Raw genomic sequence first — 23,528 nt, 5'->3', positions numbered from 1 at the left:
CAATAATATCTTCTACATCTATTTACATATTACTTAATTTGATTTCAACTTCTGGATCTGAGTTACAACGAATTTCTTCAATTTCAGCTTTTGTGAACAAAATCAGACAACAACAGCTGACAGGCTCAATTCCCTCCTACTTCGACTTTCAAAGCTGTTTTCATGCTGCCATAAAGGACAGTAGCAAATACTGGAAAAATTTCAAAACAATCTGTATATAAATGGAGACACTATTTGAAACATACTTGAAATTACCTTGAGAAATGAAGATCTACGTAAGTACTCCCCCAGAGTCCATCGATGTAAAACATAGACCTACAAGACCTTGTACATATGCACTTATGAAAAGATTAAACAATAAACAATAATATCAAATTAAAAAAAATATAATAATAATAACATGAGTGCATAAGGCAAATAGAAAAGCTTTCTATAAGCCTTCCCCCTAACCATTAACATGAACAACAGTTACCTCGGCATGGTCAATAAAAAGCTAAAAGAAAAGTGGCAAATAAGTTACTTGTTTGATGAACTTACCTTATTGTTTAATAGCCCACATGGACCAATCACCTTTTCAAACAAATGATTTTCAACATGTGCATCAACGGCATTTAGTGGGTCATCCAGAAGATAAATATCGCAGTCTTGATAGACAGCCCGTGCCAGGCTAATCCTGCAGTTCTGTCCACCACTTAAGCTGATGCCCTGGAACAATTTTTATTTCAGTCTCTTAACAGTAAACAGATTTCAGTAAGTATTAAGGCAGTAAAATTTCAAGTGCACATCAAGTTTAACTTTGTATTTTTTTTTAAAAGAGAGCGAAATGCATCTTTGTAAGAGATTGTAAGAATATATTGATAACCATTCTACTAATAATGGGTACTAAAAAAAATCAATTATTATGTCACCTACTTATGTTAAAAGTGTGCATGCACATGTTAATAATGACACTGTATTAATCATAACAGGTTAGTGCATTAGCCTCATGTTTGTACATAGTGAATTACCAAAAATGGCATTGTTTTTATCATATCCCATATTTTTAATACCTTCACAATGAGTTGTCTGATATTGCACTACCTTGAATAAGTAACACTTCATCAGTGGAGAAGACTATTGTTACTTATTCTCAGTGAATATCACCCCAGATGGCCATTTCAAGGCTGTTTAGCCTCTCATCAGTGGGTGGTTACTTATCTGAGGTGGTGCAATATCAGGCAACTCATTGTGAAAGTATTCACAATATGAGATATGATAAAAACGATGTCAATTTTGGCAATTCACTATGTACAAACATGATGCTAATGCACTAACCTGTAATGTTTAGTGAATTTCCCATAAGTTGAGGCTTTAGCCCTAAATCTTTTCAATGACACTGTATTTAGAGTATATTTTATTTTCAGTCCATAAACAGTAATATTACAAAGTTATTATTATATTAAATATGGATGCAAGGCCTTAATTTTTAAGCCTGCTATATGTGAATAAATAGCTTCCAATATAGAAATATCACTGATATAAAAGTTAACTGCTGTAGTGTCTGTCCACTTGAAGAAAATGAACTGCAAGTCAAGTTGTTCATTAAGTGTTTGACTACCTGATTCTACTACAAACATTACTTAATCTGATTATAAAACAATCTTTAACAGACACATGATACTTCAAATTAGTGCCACTAGTAAAATAATTCCTATAATGTAATAATGGGGAAGTGGTCCTTGAGGGTTGTCGCAGATTTTCTTTCAGATATGCCAAACAACCTGTACTTGCTACCTGGGAGTGTAAAACACTGATGGAACTGATATTTGGGTGACACTCAAGTCAAGTGGACCCAATTTCGGTGAAGTCCAGATGGTCTGTGAAAGCCAAATCCTCTGCTTGCACCTTCATGATGGTGGGACTGTTAGTAACCCCATGTACTTTTTTTTTTCTTTCTTTTTTTTCACTTTCTTATTCCAAAGGTGTTTTTCCTTCTGCTTGGAAATTTGCTCATACCCCAGCCAGTTCCTAAAAAGGGTGACAAATCCTTCCCATCCAATTATAGTCCCATTGTAATTACTTCTACTCTTTCTAAAGTAATGGAGAAATCCATTACCACCAACTCTTAAACTACCTAGAAACCTTCTTGTCTGATCAACAATGGCCAGCATGGATTCCGTCAGTGTTGTTCAACTGGTGATATTCTGGCTTGCGCTATCCATTTATGAACAAATTCAATGGAAAGGTCCGGTGAAACACAAGCAGTTGCTCTTGACATCTCAAAGGCTTTCGGTCGTGTCTGGCATAAAGGACTTCTAAACAAACTTACATCTTACGGTTTACCAACTGTTTTTTGTAATTGGTTATCCAGTTTTCTCTCTGAATGCTCACTGAGGGTGATGGTAGATGGCTTTCTGTCTTCTAACTTCTCCATTAATGCTGTTGTCCCCCAAGGTTCAGTTTTTTTCCCCCACTCTTTTTCTCTTGTATATTAATGACCTTCTTCCATTGACCGGAAACTCTATCCATAGTTTTGCTGATGATAGTACACTGTACTCCACTTTCCAGTTTGAGAAATCTTGCCCTGCTCAATCAGCTTCAACTTCTTGAATATCCGCTACCAATTCCTTAAATGCCGATCTCCAGGTAATTCTCCAGCGGGGTAAACACAACTTAGTTGATTTCAATCCTTCCAAAATTCAGTCCTGTCTTATATCTTGCATAAAGGATTCTTCTGCTCCTATGCTTATCTTTGGTGACACTCCGATTTCTAGGCAAGATGATATGTCTCTTTTGGGGATTACCCTGACTTCTAATCTCTCTCTCGGCACAAGAAAATTACAAATATTGCTTCCTCTGCATCTAAAAAACTGTTTTCTCTTTGGCTTTTGCCGTTACATTTCTTCCAAACAGTACAAACTGTTCATTCTGTACAAATCGCAAATCCGCCCTACCATGGAATATTGTTCCCATATCTGGGGCGATTCTCCCAAAACCTCTCTCTCAGGCTTCTAGATTCCATTCAGAAGAGGGCAGATAGGTTAATTAATGACTCATCTCTAACATAGTCTCTCCACTCTCTGTATCACAGACGTACTGTTTATGCTGCATGCCTTTTCTACAGATACTTCCATGGGCACTGTTCTGAATTGGCTTCTATAATTCCTGCTCTCTCTTTCAAAACAGTCTGAATAAGTGCTGCCACCAGCTAACATCCATTTACTGTTCAGCTTCAAACTCACAGAACCAACTTTTCATCTTCCTTCTTTATTCATTCAACTGCCATTTTCTGGAACATCCTTCCTTCATACATATTTCCTGAAGATTACAGTCTACAGAAGTTCAAGTCTAATGTCAATAAATATCTTCTTTCTTCTTTTCAACCTTGATCCCAAGCACAGTACTAAGTACTATAGGTTTTAATACCTCTTGTGCTTGGGGTTTTCATGAAAAAAAAAAACTGAATGCCACAAAACTTGAATTTTCTTTGTAAGGGAAACTGATTTATTAGGCAGTGACAAAAACAGTTTGATACATAAGTTGAACAAGCCATGCTACAATGTTCTATGCTTTGTTGTTTCATTAATTATGATTAGTTGAAATTTATTTAAGAACATGACAATTAACAAGCATGTATCAGCTATGGCTGCATAATTTGAATTTGATGTATTAATTGAAGAGGCTTGTAAAATGCTTCTACTGACTGAATCAATGAAAACAGCAGCAGAAAGAACTGCATTTAGGAATCATGTTCTTGCATCCTCTTCATTTGCAAAACTTTGGTTAAGGCAGTCCTAAGAAGTAATGTGTCTGGATTTTTTATGAAAAAAAAATTCAATTCATATCAGGCAAGTAGACTAGACAAGGAAGAAAATTACCTTCTGTTTGCTAAACCACCTTAGTGCTATATGGGGCACCATCTTTCACAGCACTAACATTCTTTGATGATAACTAGTTACTGTTAATAAAGAAAAACATAAAATCAAAAGAAGTGCATCTGTTGAGTCAGTTTGGTGTGACATAAGCACTGCGAAAGCAAAAATAAGAGTAGGAGTGTGTTATAGGCCTAATGACTTGAATGAGTACAATGAACAATTGTACAGAGAAATAGAGTGGGCTAGTAAATCGGAATGTCTTATAATGGGGGATTTTAACTTCCCAGATATTGACTGGAACTTGTGGGTTGGGCACTCACACACTAGTCAGACTTTTGTGGATTTATTGGATGATTGTTTTCTGCAGCAGCATGTTCGAGAGGCAACCAGAGAAAGTAATACTCTTGATCTGGTTAGCAGCAGTGATCATTCATGTATTAGGAATTTGCAGATAAAAGAACCACTAGGTGGCAGTGATCACAGTGTACTGACGTGGGATATACTTAAAGATTTAACTACTATCGGGGTAAAGGAAAGGGTTTTTGCTTCCGTAAAGGCGAGTACAGTGGTCTCCGACAGTTTTTAAATTCTGTACAGTGGGATCAACTGACGATGTTACCAACAGTAAATTCTAAGTGGGAAGCATTCAAGGAATTAATCGTGGATGCTACTAAAAGGTTCATACCTATTAAGAAATATTGTTCAAGGTTTAGGCCTAAATGGTTGTCAAATGAACTAATGAGACTCGTAACAGAGAAGAAAAATGCATGGGATGCATATAAATTATCAAGCGACTCAGAAGCATATGGCAGATATAAGTTAATCTGTAATCAGGTCACAAAGAGGTTCGGCAGGCGAAGGCAGATTACGAGAAATCCTTGGCAAAAGATGCTAAGAAAAACAGCAAGGATTTCTTTACTTATATAAACTCTAAAAGGAAGGGGATGAATCTGATCGGTCCACTTGACATCGATGGTTTGACTGTCGATGATCCTGCTCAGATAGCAAACAAACTGAATGAGTATTTTGCATCTACATTCACACGTGAAGAATTATTAAGGTTTGAAAATGGCAGAAGGTTATCAAATTGTAGCAAGATACTTAATGATTTTGTAATAACCGAGAGCAAAGTGGAAGAGAAATTGTTGAAGTTAAACGTAAGAAAAGCATCTGGTGTGGATGGGATCTATCCAGTTATATTAAAGGAGACGGCAAATCAACTAAGCAAACCCTTAGCCATAATTATGAGAGCATCCTTGGACTCAGGGGAGGTTCCCACGGACTGGAGATGTGCATATGTATCCCCAATCCACAAAGTGGGATTGAAGGGTGACACGAGTAAATACAGACCAGTTAGTTTAACTTCTGTTCCGGGTAAAATAATGGAGTCGCTGGTTAAAGATGCATTGCAGGATCATCTAGACAAGACTGCAGCAATAATTCAGACACAGCATGAGTTTGTTAAGGGAAAGTCTTGTCTGACAAATTTGATAGGATATTATGATGTGGTTACAAAGGAACTGGATGCGAAAAATAATTTTGATATCATATATTTGGATTTCAGGAAAGCTTTTGACACTGTTGCGCATGGAAGACTATTGTACAAATTGGAGCAGAATGGTATTAAAGGTAAGTTGTTACAATGGATAAAAGGATGGTTAAGTGCTAGAAGACAGAGGGTGATAATCAATGGGTGCTGCTCTTCTTGGACTAATGTTATTAGTGGAGTCCCACAGAGTTCGGTGTTAGGTCCACTGTTGTTTTGTATATTTATCAATGATATTGATGAAGGTATATCAGGCTTAATGTCAAAGTTTGCAGATGATACAAAGGTTGGCAGGGTTGTTAATGACAGTAATGGCAGTGTGCTACTGCAACAGGATCTAGATAATTTGGGCAGATGGGCTAAGAAGTGGCAACTGAAGTTTAACCTTGACAAATGCAAAGTACTACATATGGGTAGAAGTAATCCCAGAGAAACGTACCAACTGTGTGGTACTACACTTAAGATGGTAGAAAATGAAAAAGACCTGGGAGTAATTGTGCAGGCAGATATGAAGTTTTCTGAGCAATGCAGACAGGCTGCCAGGGCAGGTCATGGGGTTTTGTCAATGATATATAGGAATTTTGCTAGCAGGGAAAAGGAGGTGATTATCCCTCTGTATAAGGCAATGGTCAGGCCATGGCTTGAGTACTGAGTACAGGTCTGAAGGTCTCATTTTAGGAAGGATGTAGATTTACTTGAGCGTGTACAGAGAAGGGCAACAAGATTGGTGAGGGGAATGAAGGGATCTTCTTACCAAGAGAGGCTTAAGTTCTGCAAATTGCAGTGGCTGGAGACTAGGCACCTGTGCGGTGATCTGATTGAGGTATATAAGGCCTTGAATGGGTTGAGCACGCTGAATTCTGATGGGATCCTTCCACTTGTTCAGATTACGAATTGAAGGGGGCATAAATTCAAATTAAGAAAAGACAGATGTAGAATAGATGTGCGGAAATTTTCCTTTAGCCAGCGGGTGGTTAATTGCTGGAACAAACTTCCATCTGTTGTTGTGGAAGTTGATAGGTTGAATAAATTTAAGGAGGAACTGGACAGGCATTTGGAGGGAATGGTGTGATTTTTTTTTTTTTTTTTTTTGGCTGATGCTGCATAAGCTCATACATTTGCTTTCTTGCATCACATGCCACTACTACTACTACTACTACTACTACTACTACTACTATCATAAATTAACACAAGACCCTGCCACAAATGTTAGAGTTTTGTCACCCAGGCAGTACATTATAAAAGTGAACCAGGTCCCTAAATGTGCTGGCTTGATTTACTTCTTTTTTTTTTTTTTTTTTGTGCTGCCAAAATGAACCAGGCTAAATGCATCTGGCTATTTTACCATGGCATGCAAATTTAAGAAAATCTTTATTGTTTGAAGGGGTTCAGGCTTACTGTATTACCTACAATGACAAGAAGAGAGGCTGGGTTGGGGGGGGGTTAAGAAATTTCCTTATTTATACTCTGGCATGAACCACACTGGTTAACAGGACTTTACAATAAATCATGAATACAATAATTTATTGTATTTAGCAGTCACGTGAGTTTGGACCATAGTCCACTCAAAGAGCATGTGCTACTGCACTCTTTCTCCTGACCACCTGGCTATGCCATGCTTTATTAAGAAAAAATTTATAAGAAGTTTGTTTGTTATTTGTTATTTGGATTTTAGGAGCATTAGCAACTAAGGCCATATTGCTCAGGGGATATGCAGTGGTCATTCCCTAACCTTTCCGCATCCTCCATATTTAGTGGTCATGGGCTCGAACCCCGGTCTAATCAAGAAGCGTGTGCTATGTGCTGCTCCTGCCCACCTGGCTATGGGGGGGTGCCTTTTATAAGAAGTATCTGTGAGTATCATAAACATAAACAGTACCTGTTTATGATACTCGCACAAAACTTTGCTCAAGTTTCTAAGGTCCTTCTTTGTTTGATCATGGTTTTAAGGTAAAATTTTAATAATTTATTGTTTGCTATGCACTGATGATTTTTTTTATATCAAATTCCATTTTAAATTTGATTAAATAGCGGTTGTTTCATTTTGGCTATGTTCCTTTAAATATTCACCATATGCTTATTGTAATAATGTAAGTCTTTCAAACAGAGACATTTTAAAGAGCAGTACATCTACCAGGAACTTCTTGAATGTACCATGCATAGCTAAACTTTTATAAAGAAAATTAATAGCAGGAAAATTACACTGATAAATTAACAATGAAGGTGATATAATTGTTATCTTTAGATATTATCAACGTGTTGTCAAAGCCGTAGGTTGCTACGGTATATAAATTATTGATGCAAATAGAAATAATAAGTATTAATGTAGTGATGCCAGTAAAATGTATAATTTAACTGACATATCACAAATATATAAAAGAATGCATCTTATAATAACTAGGTTATCTAAGTTATAACAGATGAACAGATATTTCAAAAATATACTACACCCTTTCTCCTATTTCGGTGAGATCTCCTTTAGGAAGCAATTTAAGGTCTGCATTTAGAGCACAAGATTCTAGAACCTTGTCATATTTATTTTTCTCCATAAAGCTAGTAAACACAACATTCTCTAACAAGGTAGCATTCTGAATCCATGGCTGCTGTGGAACATAACTGATGGAACCCTGAAAAGAATTTAACACTGAATGATGAACCAAATCATTTTTTGAACACATAAATGCCATGCTTCATTTCTCATCTTTAACTCTATACTCGGGCATATGTGAATAATAAATATGGTTTATCACAATGTAGGAAAATTGTCACTAAATTTCTCTTACTTTTTTTGAAATATAAAACAGTTGTTTTTATTAGAAAGAAATATAAAAGTGACAAAAAAAAGCAATATAGATTCTTATTTTGTTTCAATTAGCATAACAGAGTGTTTACAAAGTATTATAGGTGGTAGATGACTCTCATCAACAAATTCAATACCACCACTTTGCTTACTGGAGGCTTGAAGTGATGAAACCCATGTTTAGTCTAGTGTATATGCAATTATACATTGCATATACACTAGATTAATATGCACTAATATGCAATTATTAGTGTATATGTAAGTATACATGCATCTATTCTTACTTTTATTTACCCTAACCCAGCCCATGTATTTGCTTGTTCCATGAAGGTCCCCCAGAAAGCCTTGAAATCATTGAAATCTTGCTCTATAGGCTGCTGTATTTCCAACAGAAGCAGTGCAAGAATCACTTTCACCTCTGCCCGGCTGTTGTTAATCTATTAGTCTCTGTGTATCCACCTAGATTTTCGAACCCACATAATACTGTCTTGATTGCATCAGTAAATATTCTTGTATTCCTTCTATTTAGGTATATCTGCTCCTTGTAGAAACAGTATCTGCTCAAAATTTACAATCAATTTGATGTAGGAATATTAATTACCACCGATGAGAAGAATCCCCCAAAAATTATAACACCCTACTAAAGTATTAACACTACAAAAAAAGACTACACTGACATATTATAACAAGCACAATAAATTACACTGAAGACTAGTCAAACAAACTTTCATATTTTAATGAAGTTCATCATTATCAGGCTTGGCACTAGGGGTGCACAAGTAAGGCACTGCCTAAAATAGGCACTGCTAGATGCATTACTGCATATATATATGCATGTTAGGATATGATATGAATTAGGTGCTATGGCAAGGTTTTTCCTCAGGTGCCACAATGCTAGTATTAGTAATGGCCGCATGGTGCAAGAAAGCCTACGGCTTATGCTGCACCAGCCAAAAAAAAAAAAAAAAAAAAGCCCAAATAAAACAATGATAAAAAAAATAAATAATAATAATTAATAAAAGAAAAGGAAATTAAACCTATTATCCTATGCGCTTCCCTCACCCGAAGGTACAGTTTCTGTACCTTCGGGTGAGGGAAGCCCCGTTTCTGCTTATTATAAATTGTAAATTTCATTTACAAGATTCAACATTGAGAGCATTACATAGCACAGCCTAATTATTTCTCATTATGTTCAAATATATTATGAGAATTATCATTCAGCATTAATTTTTTTTAATACAATTTACCTTAACATCCACATATCCACTAATTCGGGGCATTTCCCCAAGTAAAGCTGAGAGTAAAGAAGACTTGCCAGAGCCAAAAGGACCAATTACAGCCACCAGTGAATTCCTTTTAATATATGCTGTGATATTTTTGAGCACAGGCTCTTCTCTAGAGTCCCAGGATAAAGTAGCATCATCAAATGATACAGAAAGTCCTACAATAAATGAGAGAGAAATACCTTCTCCTCAGAACAAGTATGAACAGTGAATTAACAATTATCATTAATTTTCTATCTACCTTTAAACCAATACATTAAATTTCACATACAATTTACTTACCAGATATTACTTACCTTCCAGAGGTTCATTTCCCACACTAGTTGGATCCAGCTCTTCACTGCTAAGAAAAGTTTGAAGTCGCCTCAAAGAGGCTTTCGCCTAAAAAAATTCATGCCAATTATGGAATGAACATAAAATTTACTAGCAATTTTTGATAAATATATATTTTTTATAAATAATGATGATATTTTCCTATAGTATTATTATGATTATTACCATCATTTTATTAATCCAACAAGATTCACCCCTGGACAACCATAGCTAGGAGAGTGTTTGCTAAAAACTAAGTTGCGAGTTACTATATGTACATAAGGATACATTGTAATTTGTGTGCAGTATGTGTGTACTGTATTAGGCGCCCACTGAGGTAAATATAAATTTTAAATTATTATAAATCATATAATGGAACTTACAATGTTGAAATGTGGAAAGCTGGAGAGTGTCAAAAGAGAAATGCACAGGAATAATATTGATGGTTGCTTGGAGTGGCAGAGACAAGATGGAGTGAAACAGGTGAATTTGTAAGTGGAGACTATAAAGTTGTGCATTCCGGAAGTAGTGGCAGACAAAGAGGTGTGGCAATAATTATGACAAGATTCATGAGGACTAGTAGATGTGGAATCGTTGGACATAGACTTATCATGGTCAGATTTGCGGCAAATCTGGTTGACATGGTAATTATACAAGTTTATATGCCAACCTCAAATAGAGATGACAAACTAGTTGAGGAGACATATTAACAGCTGGGGGGCTTAGAGGGGAACAGGCATTCTGTGTGTTATCAGACACTCAGTCTAAAACACTGATGGATCCAATATCTTTCTATTTCAGAAGATTTAGGAGAAGTTCGCTTGGCCTACCTCCCTAAAATCCACTCATGCACACCTTCTCAATGGTAAGTTCTGTTACGTCACTTAGGTGGCAATGAATGTGTAGAGTGGTTCTCTTCAAGATGCCTGGTCAGCATGAAGAGGAAAAGACCAAGCCCTCCAGCACATGACATTAAGACGAAACAAATGGCCCTCAGTCCCCAGCGGCTTTCACTCCCCCTCTTACGGCAGCAAGAGGATCAGAGTGGAAGCAGAGGGAGCTAAGAATCTCTGGGTATGACTAGGCTGCCAGGCACAGAAACTGAACTTGGCCTGTTACAACATAAGATCGCTCATCGGTGAAGACAGGATATTAGAGCTGGAAAAGGAATTAGAAAATGTGAATTGGAATATCATCAGTTTGGCTGAAACAAGAAGGAGAAATCAATCACTTATAAGTTTATCAAGTGGAAATCTGCTGTACACCAATGGAAAAAGTGAAAGGAGTGAAGGTGGAGTTTGGAGTTGGCTTTCTGGTCCATAAAGATATAAAAAACAACATTTTGGAATTCAAAAGTACATCACCAAGGGTGTCAAGGCTACTACTCAGGATTTCTAAGAGGTATAATCTAAAGATTATAATGATTTAGAACTATAGGAAATTTTGGAATTGGTGAAAGAAATGAAAGAGGCGAAAGACTTGTGGAATTTGCAGAATCTCGAGGAATGTCAGTAATGAACACTTTGTTCAAGGAAAGGGTGAACAGAAAGTGGACATGGAAGAGCCCAAATGGATTAACAACTAATGAAATCCACTTCAACCTCACTAACAGAAGATATATCGTGAATGATGTTACTGTCCTGAACAAGATAAATGTTGGAAGTGATCACAGAATGGTAAGATGCACACTTGATATAGATGTAAGAAAAGAAAGAAAAAAACTGACTCGAATAAATAATACAAAGGCCTTTGAGATAACAGAAGAGGAGAAAAGGCAGTATGTACTGGAACTTAAGAACAAGTTTGAGCTTCTGCAGACTTCTCAGGACCAAGGTATCGGTGAGGAACATTACAACTTTCTGAAAGTGATAAAGCCCAAGAAACCTATAGGGAAAAATAAATCCAAAGAAGAAAAAATCAGTCAAGAAACACTTGTCATGATGAACCGGAGACAACAAATGAAGAGCAAGAAAAAACACTGACAGGGAGAAAATTGAGAATACTGAGTTATGCAAAGCCATTAGAAAGAGATTCAGAGAGGACATAAGAAAATTTAACACAAGAAAAGTAGAACAAGCATTAAGGGAAAATAAATGATTTAAATCAGCAGCCATGAGCAGTAATACAGAAAGACAAATATTACTGGAACTGAAGAATAGTGATGGTGTACTTATAAATAGCAGAGAAGGCATAATTCAAATGGCAGAAGACTACTATAAAGAGTTATACAAGGAGCGAGGGAATGATGCCAGCAGTGGGGAAGAAGGATCACAAATTAGTAACCCATGCAACATACCTGATATCCTTCCTGATGAGGAAGGATATCAGGTATGTAGAACATGGGTTGAAGAAAATGAAGAATCAGAAAGCCCCGGGGGAAGATGAAGTTACTGTAGACTTGTTAAAATTGGGAGGAAGAGACATGACACAAAAACTGGCAAGACTCTTCACAAAATGCATTAGAAAAGGTGTGACACCTAAGCAGTGGAATAATGCAATCATAGTTTTGCTGCATAAGAAAGGAGATAAATCAGAAATTGGAAATTATAGACCAATTAGCTTGTTATCCCACATCTACAAGTTGTTCACAAGGGTCATTATTAACAGATTAGAAAGAATACTTGATGAGAATCAACCAAAAGAGCAAGCTGGCTTTAGGATAGGATTCTCAACTATGGATCACCTTCATGTAATGTCAAAGCTAATGGAGAAAGCAAATGAATATAAACCACCATTATGCCTGGCATTTATGGATTATGAAAAGGCATTTGACTCCATACAGCAAAAGGCAATGTTTCGGGCACTGGAAAGACAAGACATAGATACCCCATATATTATGATTTTGAAGAAAATATATGAGAATGCTACCTCCTTTATTAGACTAGACAAAGACAGTAGTAAATTTAAAATTGAGAAAGGAGTTCGACAAGGAGACATAATATCTCCAAAGTTGTTTACTGCTGCCCTTGAGGAAGCTTTCAGAGGATTAGACTGGTCGCAGAAAGGAGTCAATATGAATGGAGAGTACCTAAACCATTTACGATTTGCAGATGACATTGTGGTCATAAGCCACGATCCCAAAGGATTGGAGGAAAATCTGAATCAGTTATGCAGAGTTAGTAAGGATTTTGGACTAAAGTTGAATATGGCTAAAACAAAAGTAATGATGAACAAGTATGCCACAGAAAGGGATATAATGATTGAAGGAGCAGTTGCTGTTATTTGGTTTTTAGGAGCATTAGCAACTAAGGCCATATTGCTCTGGGGATATGCGGTGGTCATTCCCTAACCTTTCCGCATCCTCCGTATTTGGTGGGCACGGGCTCGAACCCCAGTCTAATCATGCAGTGTGTGCTACGCACTGCTGTTCCTGCACACCTGGCTACGGAGGCACCGAAGGAGCAGTAATTGAAAAGGTGGAGTCATATACTTATCTGAGACAAGTCATTAGCTGTAATAATGATAAATGGCTAGAAGTCAAGAGAAGAATAAAGTTTGGATGGATAGCATCTTTGGATGCTATCCATTTGGATGGATTCAGGAAATATAATCACATACTGAGGAGCAATATCTCAATTTGTCTGAAACGTAAAATAATGAACCAATGTTTACTCCCCACCATGACTTATGGGAAGTGGAACTTGGGCACTCACCAAAAGAATGGAAGAGAAGCTGAGAACTACACAGCAAAGAATGGAACGAATTATATTGGGAATTAGACTGTTAGATAAGAAGAGAAACACATAGATTAGGCAGCAAACTCAAGTAAAGGACATTCTATTCTTATCAAAACTAAAGAACTAAAATGGTCTTGGACAGGACACATAGCTCGAAGACATGATGACAGATGGACTAAGAAAATAACAGAATGGTACCCAAGAGGAGCTAAGAGAAAACCTGGAAGACAACAACGGAGATGGACAGATGAAATTCATGAGTTTGTGGGTAGTAAATGAATAGCCATTGCACAAAACAGAAGGAACTGGAAAGTTGCTGGAGAGCTGGAGGAATTAATATAGAAAACCAGATCAAGGGACAATGAGATAATTATGGGGGATTGGAATAAGGTGGTTGGAGAGAGAACGGAAGAAAAGACTTGGGAATTTTAGACTGGGTGTAAGAAACACAAAAGGTCAACGCTTACTGGAGTTTTGTATAGAAGAGTCTAATGGTAGCAAATATGCGGTTTAAGGCGCCACTCCACAGAAGATATACATAGAAGAATCCTGACAACTCACGAAGGTACCAAATTGATTACATTTTAGTTAAACAGAGATACTGTAACTAAGTGAAGAAGCAATGTCCTATCTGGGATCAGAAGGAGATTCAGACCACTCACTTGTAAAGACGAATGTGGAACTAAAATTGAAGTGCCTGAATAAAAGGAAATCTTCATGAGATGGAACATTGAGAAATTTAGACAGGAGATTGCAAAAAATGTGTTTCAAGATTTGACCAACATTATCACTGCTGAGGAGACTATGAATGATCTAGAATGATCTTTACAAGTCATCTCCTTTAATCAAGGAGATGATTTGTAAAGCTGCATCAGTGGCTCAGGGTGAGAGTAAAAAAAATTATGAGGAAGCCTTGGATCACAGATATTTTACTGCAGAAAATGGATGAGAAGAGGAGACTGAAAGGCCAAAAAATGGATGGTGATTAAAGTAACTATTGTAGATTGAAGAATGAAATTGATAGGGAATGTAAGAAGGCTAAAGAACAGTGGTGGGCAGAGAACTGTCAAGAGATTGAAATGCTCGAACAACAAGGTTGGGTGGACTTGGCTCATAGAAAAATCAGAGAATTAACAAGAAAGAGTAGCGGAATCCAAAAGAGTGCAATGCAGGATAAAAAGGGAATGACAGTGCTGAACTTCGAAGAACAAAAGGAAAGAATGAAGGAGATATGTTGAAGAACTTTATGATGATTCAAGCACATACACATGGAGGAATATGCCACTAGAAGAACAAGAAAACATTGAGGAGGAAATATCTAAAGACAAATTCAATACAACCTTAAAGTCCCTTAGCAATAACAAAGCACAAGGAATTGACAACATACCTGCAGAGCTTTTAAAATACAGTGAAAAAAATCTGAAGAAAGCCTAATTTGAACTGATAAAGATGATATACAGGGATGAGCACTGGCCGGAGGATTTCATCAGTCATAATCCCCATACCCAAGAAGATGACACCGACGATATGCCAAGACTACAGAACTATAAGTCTTATTACCCATGCATCCAAGATTCTGCTGAAAGTTATCAAAGTTCGTATGGAGAGTCATAGTGAACAATTTCTGGATGACGCACAGTGTGGTTTTCGCAGCGGCAGATCGAAAATGGATGCTATTGGAATGCTGAGAGTGTTTGGTGAGAAATGTATAACATGGGAAGAAACCTCTATGTGTGTTTTGTGGATTATGAGAAGGCATTTGATAGAATAATCTGGAAAGGACTGTTCCCATTGCTTGAGAAAATCGGATGCAAGAAGATTATTGGCTGAACTATGACTTATATAGAAGACAAATTTTGGTGATAAGGAGAACTGACAGAAAAAGCTAAAGTTAAAAAGGGAGTAAGACAGGGATGCTTACTTTCACCTGGTTTGTTCAATGCTTTTGACGAAGTGATAATAAAGGAGGCACTTTGGAATATGAAGGGGGGGGATTAAAATAGGTGAAAAGTATGTACAGGCTATTAAGTTTTCAGATGATCAGGCCATATTAGCAGGTTGCCCTGCTACATGCAAAAAATGATCAAAAGACTAAATAAGAAAGCACTGAAGTATGGAATAAAGATAAATGTGATGAAAACTAAGGCACTGATGATTGGTAAAAGGTTAATTCCCTTCCAAATTGAGATCGATGGAATAAGAATAGAACAAGTAGAGCACTTTAAGTATCTGGAGCAGTTATTTGCACAGGACATTTCATGTCAAATTGAAATTCAATTCAGAATTGCAATGGCAAAACAATCTTTCAAGAATAAACTGTCATTGATACACAGATGAAGATGTCACGAGAAAATAGGAAGAAGATAATAAAGACATATATCTGGTCGGTGGCACAGCAAAAACATGCATTCTAATAGAGAGAGACAAAAAAGAGACTTGAGGCCTTTGGGATGTGGTGTTGGTGCAGGATAGAAAAAATTAAATGGACTGAAAAAGTATCAGCTAGACAAAAATAGGTAGGCCATGTGATCGACATGGTGGTGGTTTGCTTCTGGATGCAGTGGAGGAGACTGTGGAGGGAAAATGCCCTAGGGGTAGACCAAAAAAGACCTTCATTGGGATGTTGCTGGATGAAGCAGGACTTCAAAATTTTGAGGAACTAAAACAAATGGCACAGGAGAGAGAGACAAAAATGGCAACAGTTCATCAGAGGAACTGACCAGTCACAAGACTGAATTACTGATGATAATAAATCATATAATTTATATAAATCAATATAAATTTTAAATTTCTGTGTCTTGTACATTTATAAGTACAATGTATATTCATTCTCTGATATTAAGAACACATGATAACACATAATGGGTAAAATTGAAATTAAAAGAAGAAAGAACACAATTATGTGTTTTGAAAACTTCAAATATTTATTAATCTATTAGTGGCCACAATATATTTAATAATGCAAGTAGTTATGCTAATGCAAGTAGCATGTGGCCAAAGACAAACCCAAAATTTTCGATACTCACAGCACATTTAATCAGAAATATTTCTAATTAATTTTTCCATTTGATTAGCAATACTCTATGGCCTCTAAAAGTAAAATATTATTTCATATTTTAATAGTTATTTACAAAAAAAAACAAAAAACCCCAATTTACTAATCAAAGTGGTATGCTGGCAATTTATACATCACATTCTTTAGAATGCATTTCTGAAGTGGATATTTCTGGTTAAATATTTTTTTCAGTGATCATTATTATTATAAATACTATAAAAATAAAATATTCTCACAATGACAGTAGTTATTTTTTTTATAAAAAAAACTTAAATAACTATATTAAAGCTTCTATTGCAACTATCTATCAATATTCCTCAATATTTTCTATTCTATTGGTGAATATCACAAGAATTGTAAAAATAAAATATCATATTGGTAACTCCAACAGTTATCTTAATTATTTTTGTAGAATCAACCTATTTCATTTTTAGAAGCTTTATCTATCATTAACTCTCGCAAAACAGCTCTGCAAGAGCTGCAGTCTACAATAGCCAAAGACTGAACAAACAACTTTCTATGAATATTTTTTCAAAATATTGTCCTCCTATGTTCCTATAAATACTGTAATATTTGCATTAGGATCATCTGATATGACATGTACAGTTACTGATATATGGAGGCATCTTCCTTCAGAGTAGAAATTATATAATAATTAAACAATTATTGCAGTGACTGACTCTCTATGAGAGGCTTCTGAGAGAGAGAGAGAGATTCTTTATTGCAACCTAAGAAAAGATGTTACACAGAATTTAATGTGGCAACCGACCTGTCACGGCACGCAGGTCAGGGGTTAACAATGCCAAGACATATAATGTGAAGTAAACAAAAAAAAAAAAAAACTCAGTCCAACTAATGTCATTGCATGGAAAGCACCTTCTTTCTATATCTTTTATCACATGTGAATTTGTTAATATCAGCATCAAGATTGTAGCGCATCTGAAAAGGGAGGAATCAATCTGTCAGGAAGAGTCTCGAATTCCAGGCGGCCAGTCTAGGGGTTGTCTGCAAGGCAGAGATAGGGATTCTCCAGCAGCATGTATCCCATATGAATGGCTCAAAGATAAATCCCGTAACCATTTTGACTGTGATGACCAACCTTCGGGAATCAATAAGCTCGGAGAGATGGGGAACCCCTATTGCATTTGCTAATGCTGTTGTTCTAGCTTATGGTGGCAGATTAGATTTCCAATTGGCCCATTTCAGTAGCCAATGTTCAGATGCAATGAGAGGCTTTTTAGTCGTTCGGGTGGCTGAGGCCCAGACTTCTGACATGTACAGTAGAGGTGGGTAGATAATTGTTCTGATGTATTTCTTGATTATTTTGGGATCTTTAATGTGCAACAAATTTTGTTTTGTTGTCCAACAAAGACTCGAAGCCCGTGAGGCAAGTTTATCCAGCTCCGTATTAAAACAGAGTTTAGGGTCAAACATTACACCTGTCAGAATGTGAAGTAACAACGAGGATTTGGGTGTTACCAAAAGTGGGAGCAATCACAGAAGGATTGGTCTTCAGAGAGAGAGAGAGAGCTTCATCATCTTAGTCTTCCTGGAACTGATCATCAGGCCAAAGTTCTGTAGAAAGGATGCTATTTCCAAAAGACTATTATTAATGTGGTTAGTGGTCACATGATGAGGTTGGAACTTTGGCCCGATTGGGGTAAGAATCTTAAGGTCATCTGCATAGGAGATGATTTTTTAGTTATTCCGCACCAGTGGGGCAATAATTGCTATGAACAACAATCCAGAGAGGATACCCCTGTGGTACTCCAGTGGTAACAGTCCTCTGATAGCCTCCAGTGTCCTGTGGTACTCAAGTGGTAACAGTCCTCCAATAGCCTCTTCAAGTCACAACAACCTCTTGCTATGGAGAGCAGATAGAAAGCACAGCATGTCTCTCTTGATGTTATAGTATGATTGTAAAAGCCACAAAAGAGAAGGGACATTCACAGCATCAAATGCAGCCTCAATATCTATATAAGGTGTGGCAAGTTTGTGATTACTCTCAAATGCTGCTGGTATGGCATTTGTGGTGGCGAGGAGGTTTGTAGTCATTGATCACTGTGAGAGAGCATAGCGAATCTGTGAAGGCTTATCTGTGAGTATTTGTTTGGTGAGAACTGGTAGCAGCATTTTTTCCAATAACTTCAGACGTTTTGAGTCTTTAGAGATTTGGCGGTAATGTTTAATTAGCGATGGGTTACAGATCTTGGGTATAGGCCTGACAGTATAGCTGTTCCACTCAACTGGAAAGGAGTGGGTCTTCAAGATGCCATTGTGGATAGACAGCAGTGGCTGAATAATAAAAGAGCTAAGGCACTTCATGATGAATTGAGGAACATTATCGGCTCCTACAACAGCAGTGGGAGCCAATGAGTTGATGGCTTTTATAAGTTGAGGTGAAGTGAAATTATAGCTGTGAAGGATATCCAGATAAGACGTGTGATCTGGCATGTCAAGTTTTTGGGGTAGCACACTTGACAGTCGAAATCTTGTAATGTGGTCCATGCATTGGTCAGGATCAACAAGGATTTGGTTGCTAAAGCACCTATGATAATAGGGAATCTTCCCCATATGAAGCTGAGCACTGAAGAAATTAGCAATCGCTGATGATTTTTGTCTGTTGAAATGGGCGTGTGCTTTTGAGTAAAAAATTCAACCACCAATATCATTTGTCTCCTTCTAAATTTTGTGCAGTCGTTGTTTCAGTTGAAAAGCTGCATTGAGGTCCTTGTTCCACCACACCTTTGAGTGGGGAGTGATTTTAACCTTCTTGGAGGAAGAAAAGTTTGCAACAGTATTAATCCAGTTTGTAAGAATGGTTGTTGCAAGAGTGACCTCATGCCCTTCGAGGATATGCCAAGGAATGAGTGTAGCAGCCATAAGGCATTTTTCAGTATTTAGAAAATTTGGGCAATTAACTGGCAATAACTGGCTGCAATTAAACTAAAGAAATGGGTTCTCTTCTTAATCATTTCTTCCTTTTAATGTCTTTGGCAATTATCACATCAAATCATTATTTTAAACTTAATACAAGTGTTAGTCACAGAAATGGCACCATAAAAAATCAGTGAGTGCAGCCATAACATTTGCTGGCATATACTACACACAGGTGATCCAAGTATCCAAGTTTAAATAGATCTCAATGTATTATCTGCCTGCACATTCAAACATTTGGGATCACTTAAGCTTGAAATCTTAAAACAAATGTGTGTGAAAAAGATTTATACATGTAATTGCTAACAAAAGAAAACATCAGCATCATTTACTTACCTGTGCAACTCTACCTAATAAAGTAGGCAAAAGACTCAGAGGAAATGACAATAAATTCAATATTGAGAGAGAGACAAAGGCTTTCTGTGCATCAAGAACATTGGTAGGATCAACAAGCACATATACAGCAAAAGTGGCCAGTGCTACCTTAAAAAAAATAATTACTTTTTTACTGTTGGTACTGAAAGAATATTGCTCAAACTCAGTATTTTTTTCTTTGATAATTCTCAGTTTTTTATGTGCAAATAAATATATTCCCATAAATAAATAAATATATTTATTTATTTATTTATAGGAATAAATAAATTCCCATAAATAAATATATATTTATGGGAAGATAATTAGACATGCACAAAAGTTCATTATCAGATATTATCCTCCCATTCAATATCATGTTTCTATTATGTATATTTCTGTGAATTACATATCTTATTAAATGAAAATTTACTTATATAAAGTAATGAATGCAATATAAATATAAATAATATACAAACAAAAAAGATTAATGCACTCTCCATATGTGTGCATCACTATGATTTTTAATTTATTATAAATTTTTCTAGGAGCTTTTTTTGAATAATGAATAGTATAAATAATTTTTACATTTTTTGAGTAATATAAATAATATTTTTTAATAATAATTTGAAGACTACAGTCACAAAATTATACTGACATTTGAAAAATTATTTGTTGGTAGAGTAATATTTAACCATTTTAACATGAATCTACATAAAAAATAAGATTTTAGAACTGAGTAGCATTACATAAGATTACATAGTGCTACTCAGCAGTAGCCACTGTAGAAAAGCATTTTAAGCATCTGTATTGAGAATTGTGGTCCTTCCTGAAACTGGAACATTATTTTTCAAAAGGGGAGGTTCTTCTTCATGCATATGGTTTCTGATGGTCTACATGCAACAAAACACTCATAAAGTAATAAATCATAAAGTAATAAAGTAATAAATAAATCATACAGGAGTGCAGTTATACTGCCTGCAGTCATGGCACAGATTTGATGAGGAATGATCTTGTCTGACCAATTTGATTGGATATGATGCAGTAACAAAGGAACTGAATGCAAAAAATGAAGCTTTGATACTTTTGCACATAAAAGACTGCTATACAAATTTGTGCAGTGTGGCATTAAGGGCAAGTCACTGTTATGGATAAAGGGATGGCTGAGTGGTAGAACATTGAGAGTGATTATCGATGAATACTGCTCTTCGTGAACTAATGTTATTGTTATTAGTAGAGTACCCCCAAGGTTCAGTGCTGGCCCCATTGTTGTTTTCTATATTTATTATGATATTCATGAAGGCATATCAGACTTCATGTCTGATATGCCTTCATGAATATCATGAATATCTATTTAAGTGTATCCCATCCCTGTAGAAGCAGTCTCTCCTGTTAACAAGCACAGACCAGGCTGAGAAAAATTCTACCCCTTGAGCCTTTCACAATCTCTCCAGGGCCGAATTGATTAACAAGGCTCTCATCATATACTTTCAAATTCAACCCTAACTCACGGCTTTTTTCAACATTGACCTGTACTTGTTAAGTAATTCCGCCGGTCTCCTACTCTTAATATCATTATTGCCAATGTGTACAACAATATCACCCTTTGTGCCCTTAAAAGATGATATCTGCTCTACAATGTCATCAACCTTTGACCCCGGCAGACATACACTGGTCTTGTTCCACTTATCCGTTTTGCACAATATGTTCCCCATTTCCCTGACAATAGAGTCATCGACAACAACTAGTTCCTTTGGGACCAGCGTATTCTGCCTTGGGGGTTGCCGTTGTGTTGCATGATGTTCAAGTGCAAGCTCTGGCATTGATGTGGGCAGCTGAGAGCTTGATGGGCCCCTCAATTTAAATCCTTCAAGGGCATCCACCCTGTCCTTCAAGCTCTCATAACACTGAGTTGGTGCCTCATTTCCTCACACCCCTTACATTGTGCACACACAAAGACATTCCTCTTGGCAATATCATGTCCCATTCCTGATTGGTCCCTAAACATCAAACAAGCAGTGCATTTCAAAAGGCTGTGATTAAGAGGACAACCACCCCCTCAGTTCTCCCCTGAGGCCACAGCGCTCCCATTAGTTTGAGCCTTTTGCTTTGCTGCTCTGGTCTGAGTCATGATTTCTATTCAATTTCAAATAAAATTTCAAAAAAAAAATATAACCCTAAACATATCCCAATGCAGTTATAACACTATATATATATATGTATTTCAGTATATTATCTCTGAGTTATGTTATATGACTTTCTTATCTCCTGTCAAGTTATATGTATTACAGTAATTTAGAATGTTATATTTGTGAAAACTAGGTCATTATATGTATTTCTGATGAAAACATTTGCTGAAAAATTTTGCTGAAAAAATTTTTTTCTTAATGGATTGCAATACTTATTGTAAGTAATTCTTTAGTTTTAGTAAAAATTTAAACAATGCTGTTTTTCACACCTTTTATTTTTAAAAAGTGAATCAAAACATTAATTCTCATGAAAATTAAATAAAAAACATTATTGGCATAAATTATAAGGATGAACCTGCTCATTTAGTCTCTTCCATTTTCTAGTTTAAAAAACTGTTGAATGCACGAAATTTCAAAATTTCAAACATGCACATTTTGCATATATTTCTGCTATACACATTTATTTATATGCATATGTTATGTGTATAAATAGTTTTAAAAAATCAAAAAAATTATATATATATATATATATAAAATTTATCTATATTTAGGAAGGTACAGAAAATTATACATTTACCTTTGACCAACATTTAATAAAGGCTCACTATTTTTGAGATAAACGTAACAGATATAGCACCAATGCGGCAGGGTTTAAAACAGAAAGAGAACTAATACAGCAGTATTACCGAAAAACTGCCAGAATTTAGAAATATAATAATAAAATTATAATAAATAAATTAAATATTATTTTAATGAGGAATAAGTTCCCCTTTTTTTCCCTTAATTTAGTGAGAGCATTCCGCTGCAAAAAATTACAGTATGGGGGATGAATATATAAATTTCAAAATCTGTTACAGAAACAATTTATCAAACTTTTAACTTACCAGAAATGGGACTATTGCATAAAGAAAGTTGAAGCTGAGATACCAATAATTATACAGATGAAGAAAAGACAATTCTTTTTTCCTTATATCCATTACCTTCTGCAGAAAGGGTGGTTCCCAGCCATATAGTTTAAGAACCTATATAATCATACAATCAATAAATATTCCCAAGATTATAATATTATGCAGCAATAAAATAAATATTATGAGTAGGAAGCTTAATACCTTATAGGTAAATCTGGTTAATATTTAAAAAAATTCAGATAAAGTACCACTTGCCTCATTATTTCTAGTCATAAATATTAATGAATTAAGATTTATGATTAGAGATAACCCTTTATGAGCTACTCTTCATATAATGGATTACTTAGGAACATATTTTCACATAGACACATAAGATATTAACTGGGAGCAAAACTAAAAGAGACAGAACCCAGAAATTATTAGTAAGCTCTTTAAAATCTGGCACTCAACAGTGCCAGATTTTTGTTTTCGCACATTCTGCATTCAACTAAGAGTTATAATGTGCCTGCCAAGCTTTACTTATTTGAGGTATTTAAGCTTTTGAAAGCCTACAAAAATTGATCACTGATATATATGACAGTAAGGATTAACCCTGGTCTTACTAACTGTTTATTGA

At 35.9% G+C, this 23,528-nt stretch overlaps 2 protein-coding genes across 2 annotated transcripts in view; both read right to left on the bottom strand.

Annotated features, from left to right (window-relative positions):
* LOC150090540 (multidrug resistance-associated protein 1-like) overlaps positions 1 to 9,480 on the bottom strand; it is an 82,610-nt gene extending 73,130 nt beyond the window's left edge. Inside the window, exons 1-3 of the mRNA XM_090378394.1 lie at positions 9,448 to 9,480; positions 7,851 to 8,027; positions 538 to 705 (exon numbers count right to left, since the gene is read on the bottom strand). Of these exons, the coding sequence (XP_090234520.1) occupies positions 538 to 705; positions 7,851 to 8,027; positions 9,448 to 9,480 (378 nt within the window). The remainder of the gene's footprint in view (positions 1 to 537; positions 706 to 7,850; positions 8,028 to 9,447) is intronic.
* An 11,132-nt stretch (positions 9,481 to 20,612) lies between these two features.
* LOC150090539 (ATP-binding cassette sub-family C member 3-like) overlaps positions 20,613 to 23,528 on the bottom strand; it is an 87,704-nt gene continuing 84,788 nt past the window's right edge. The window contains exons 10-11 of the mRNA XM_090378387.1: positions 22,889 to 23,026; positions 20,613 to 20,708 (exon numbers count right to left, since the gene is read on the bottom strand). Coding sequence (XP_090234513.1) covers positions 20,613 to 20,708; positions 22,889 to 23,026 — 234 coding nt within the window. The remainder of the gene's footprint in view (positions 20,709 to 22,888; positions 23,027 to 23,528) is intronic.

The sequence above is a fragment of the Mastigoproctus giganteus genome, chromosome 1, assembly GCF_048544385.1.
Source record: "Mastigoproctus giganteus isolate SK-2022 chromosome 1, ASM4854438v1, whole genome shotgun sequence".
Taxonomy (NCBI): Eukaryota; Metazoa; Arthropoda; class Arachnida; order Uropygi; family Thelyphonidae; genus Mastigoproctus; species Mastigoproctus giganteus.
This window is presented reverse-complemented; position numbering and strand designations above follow the sequence as displayed.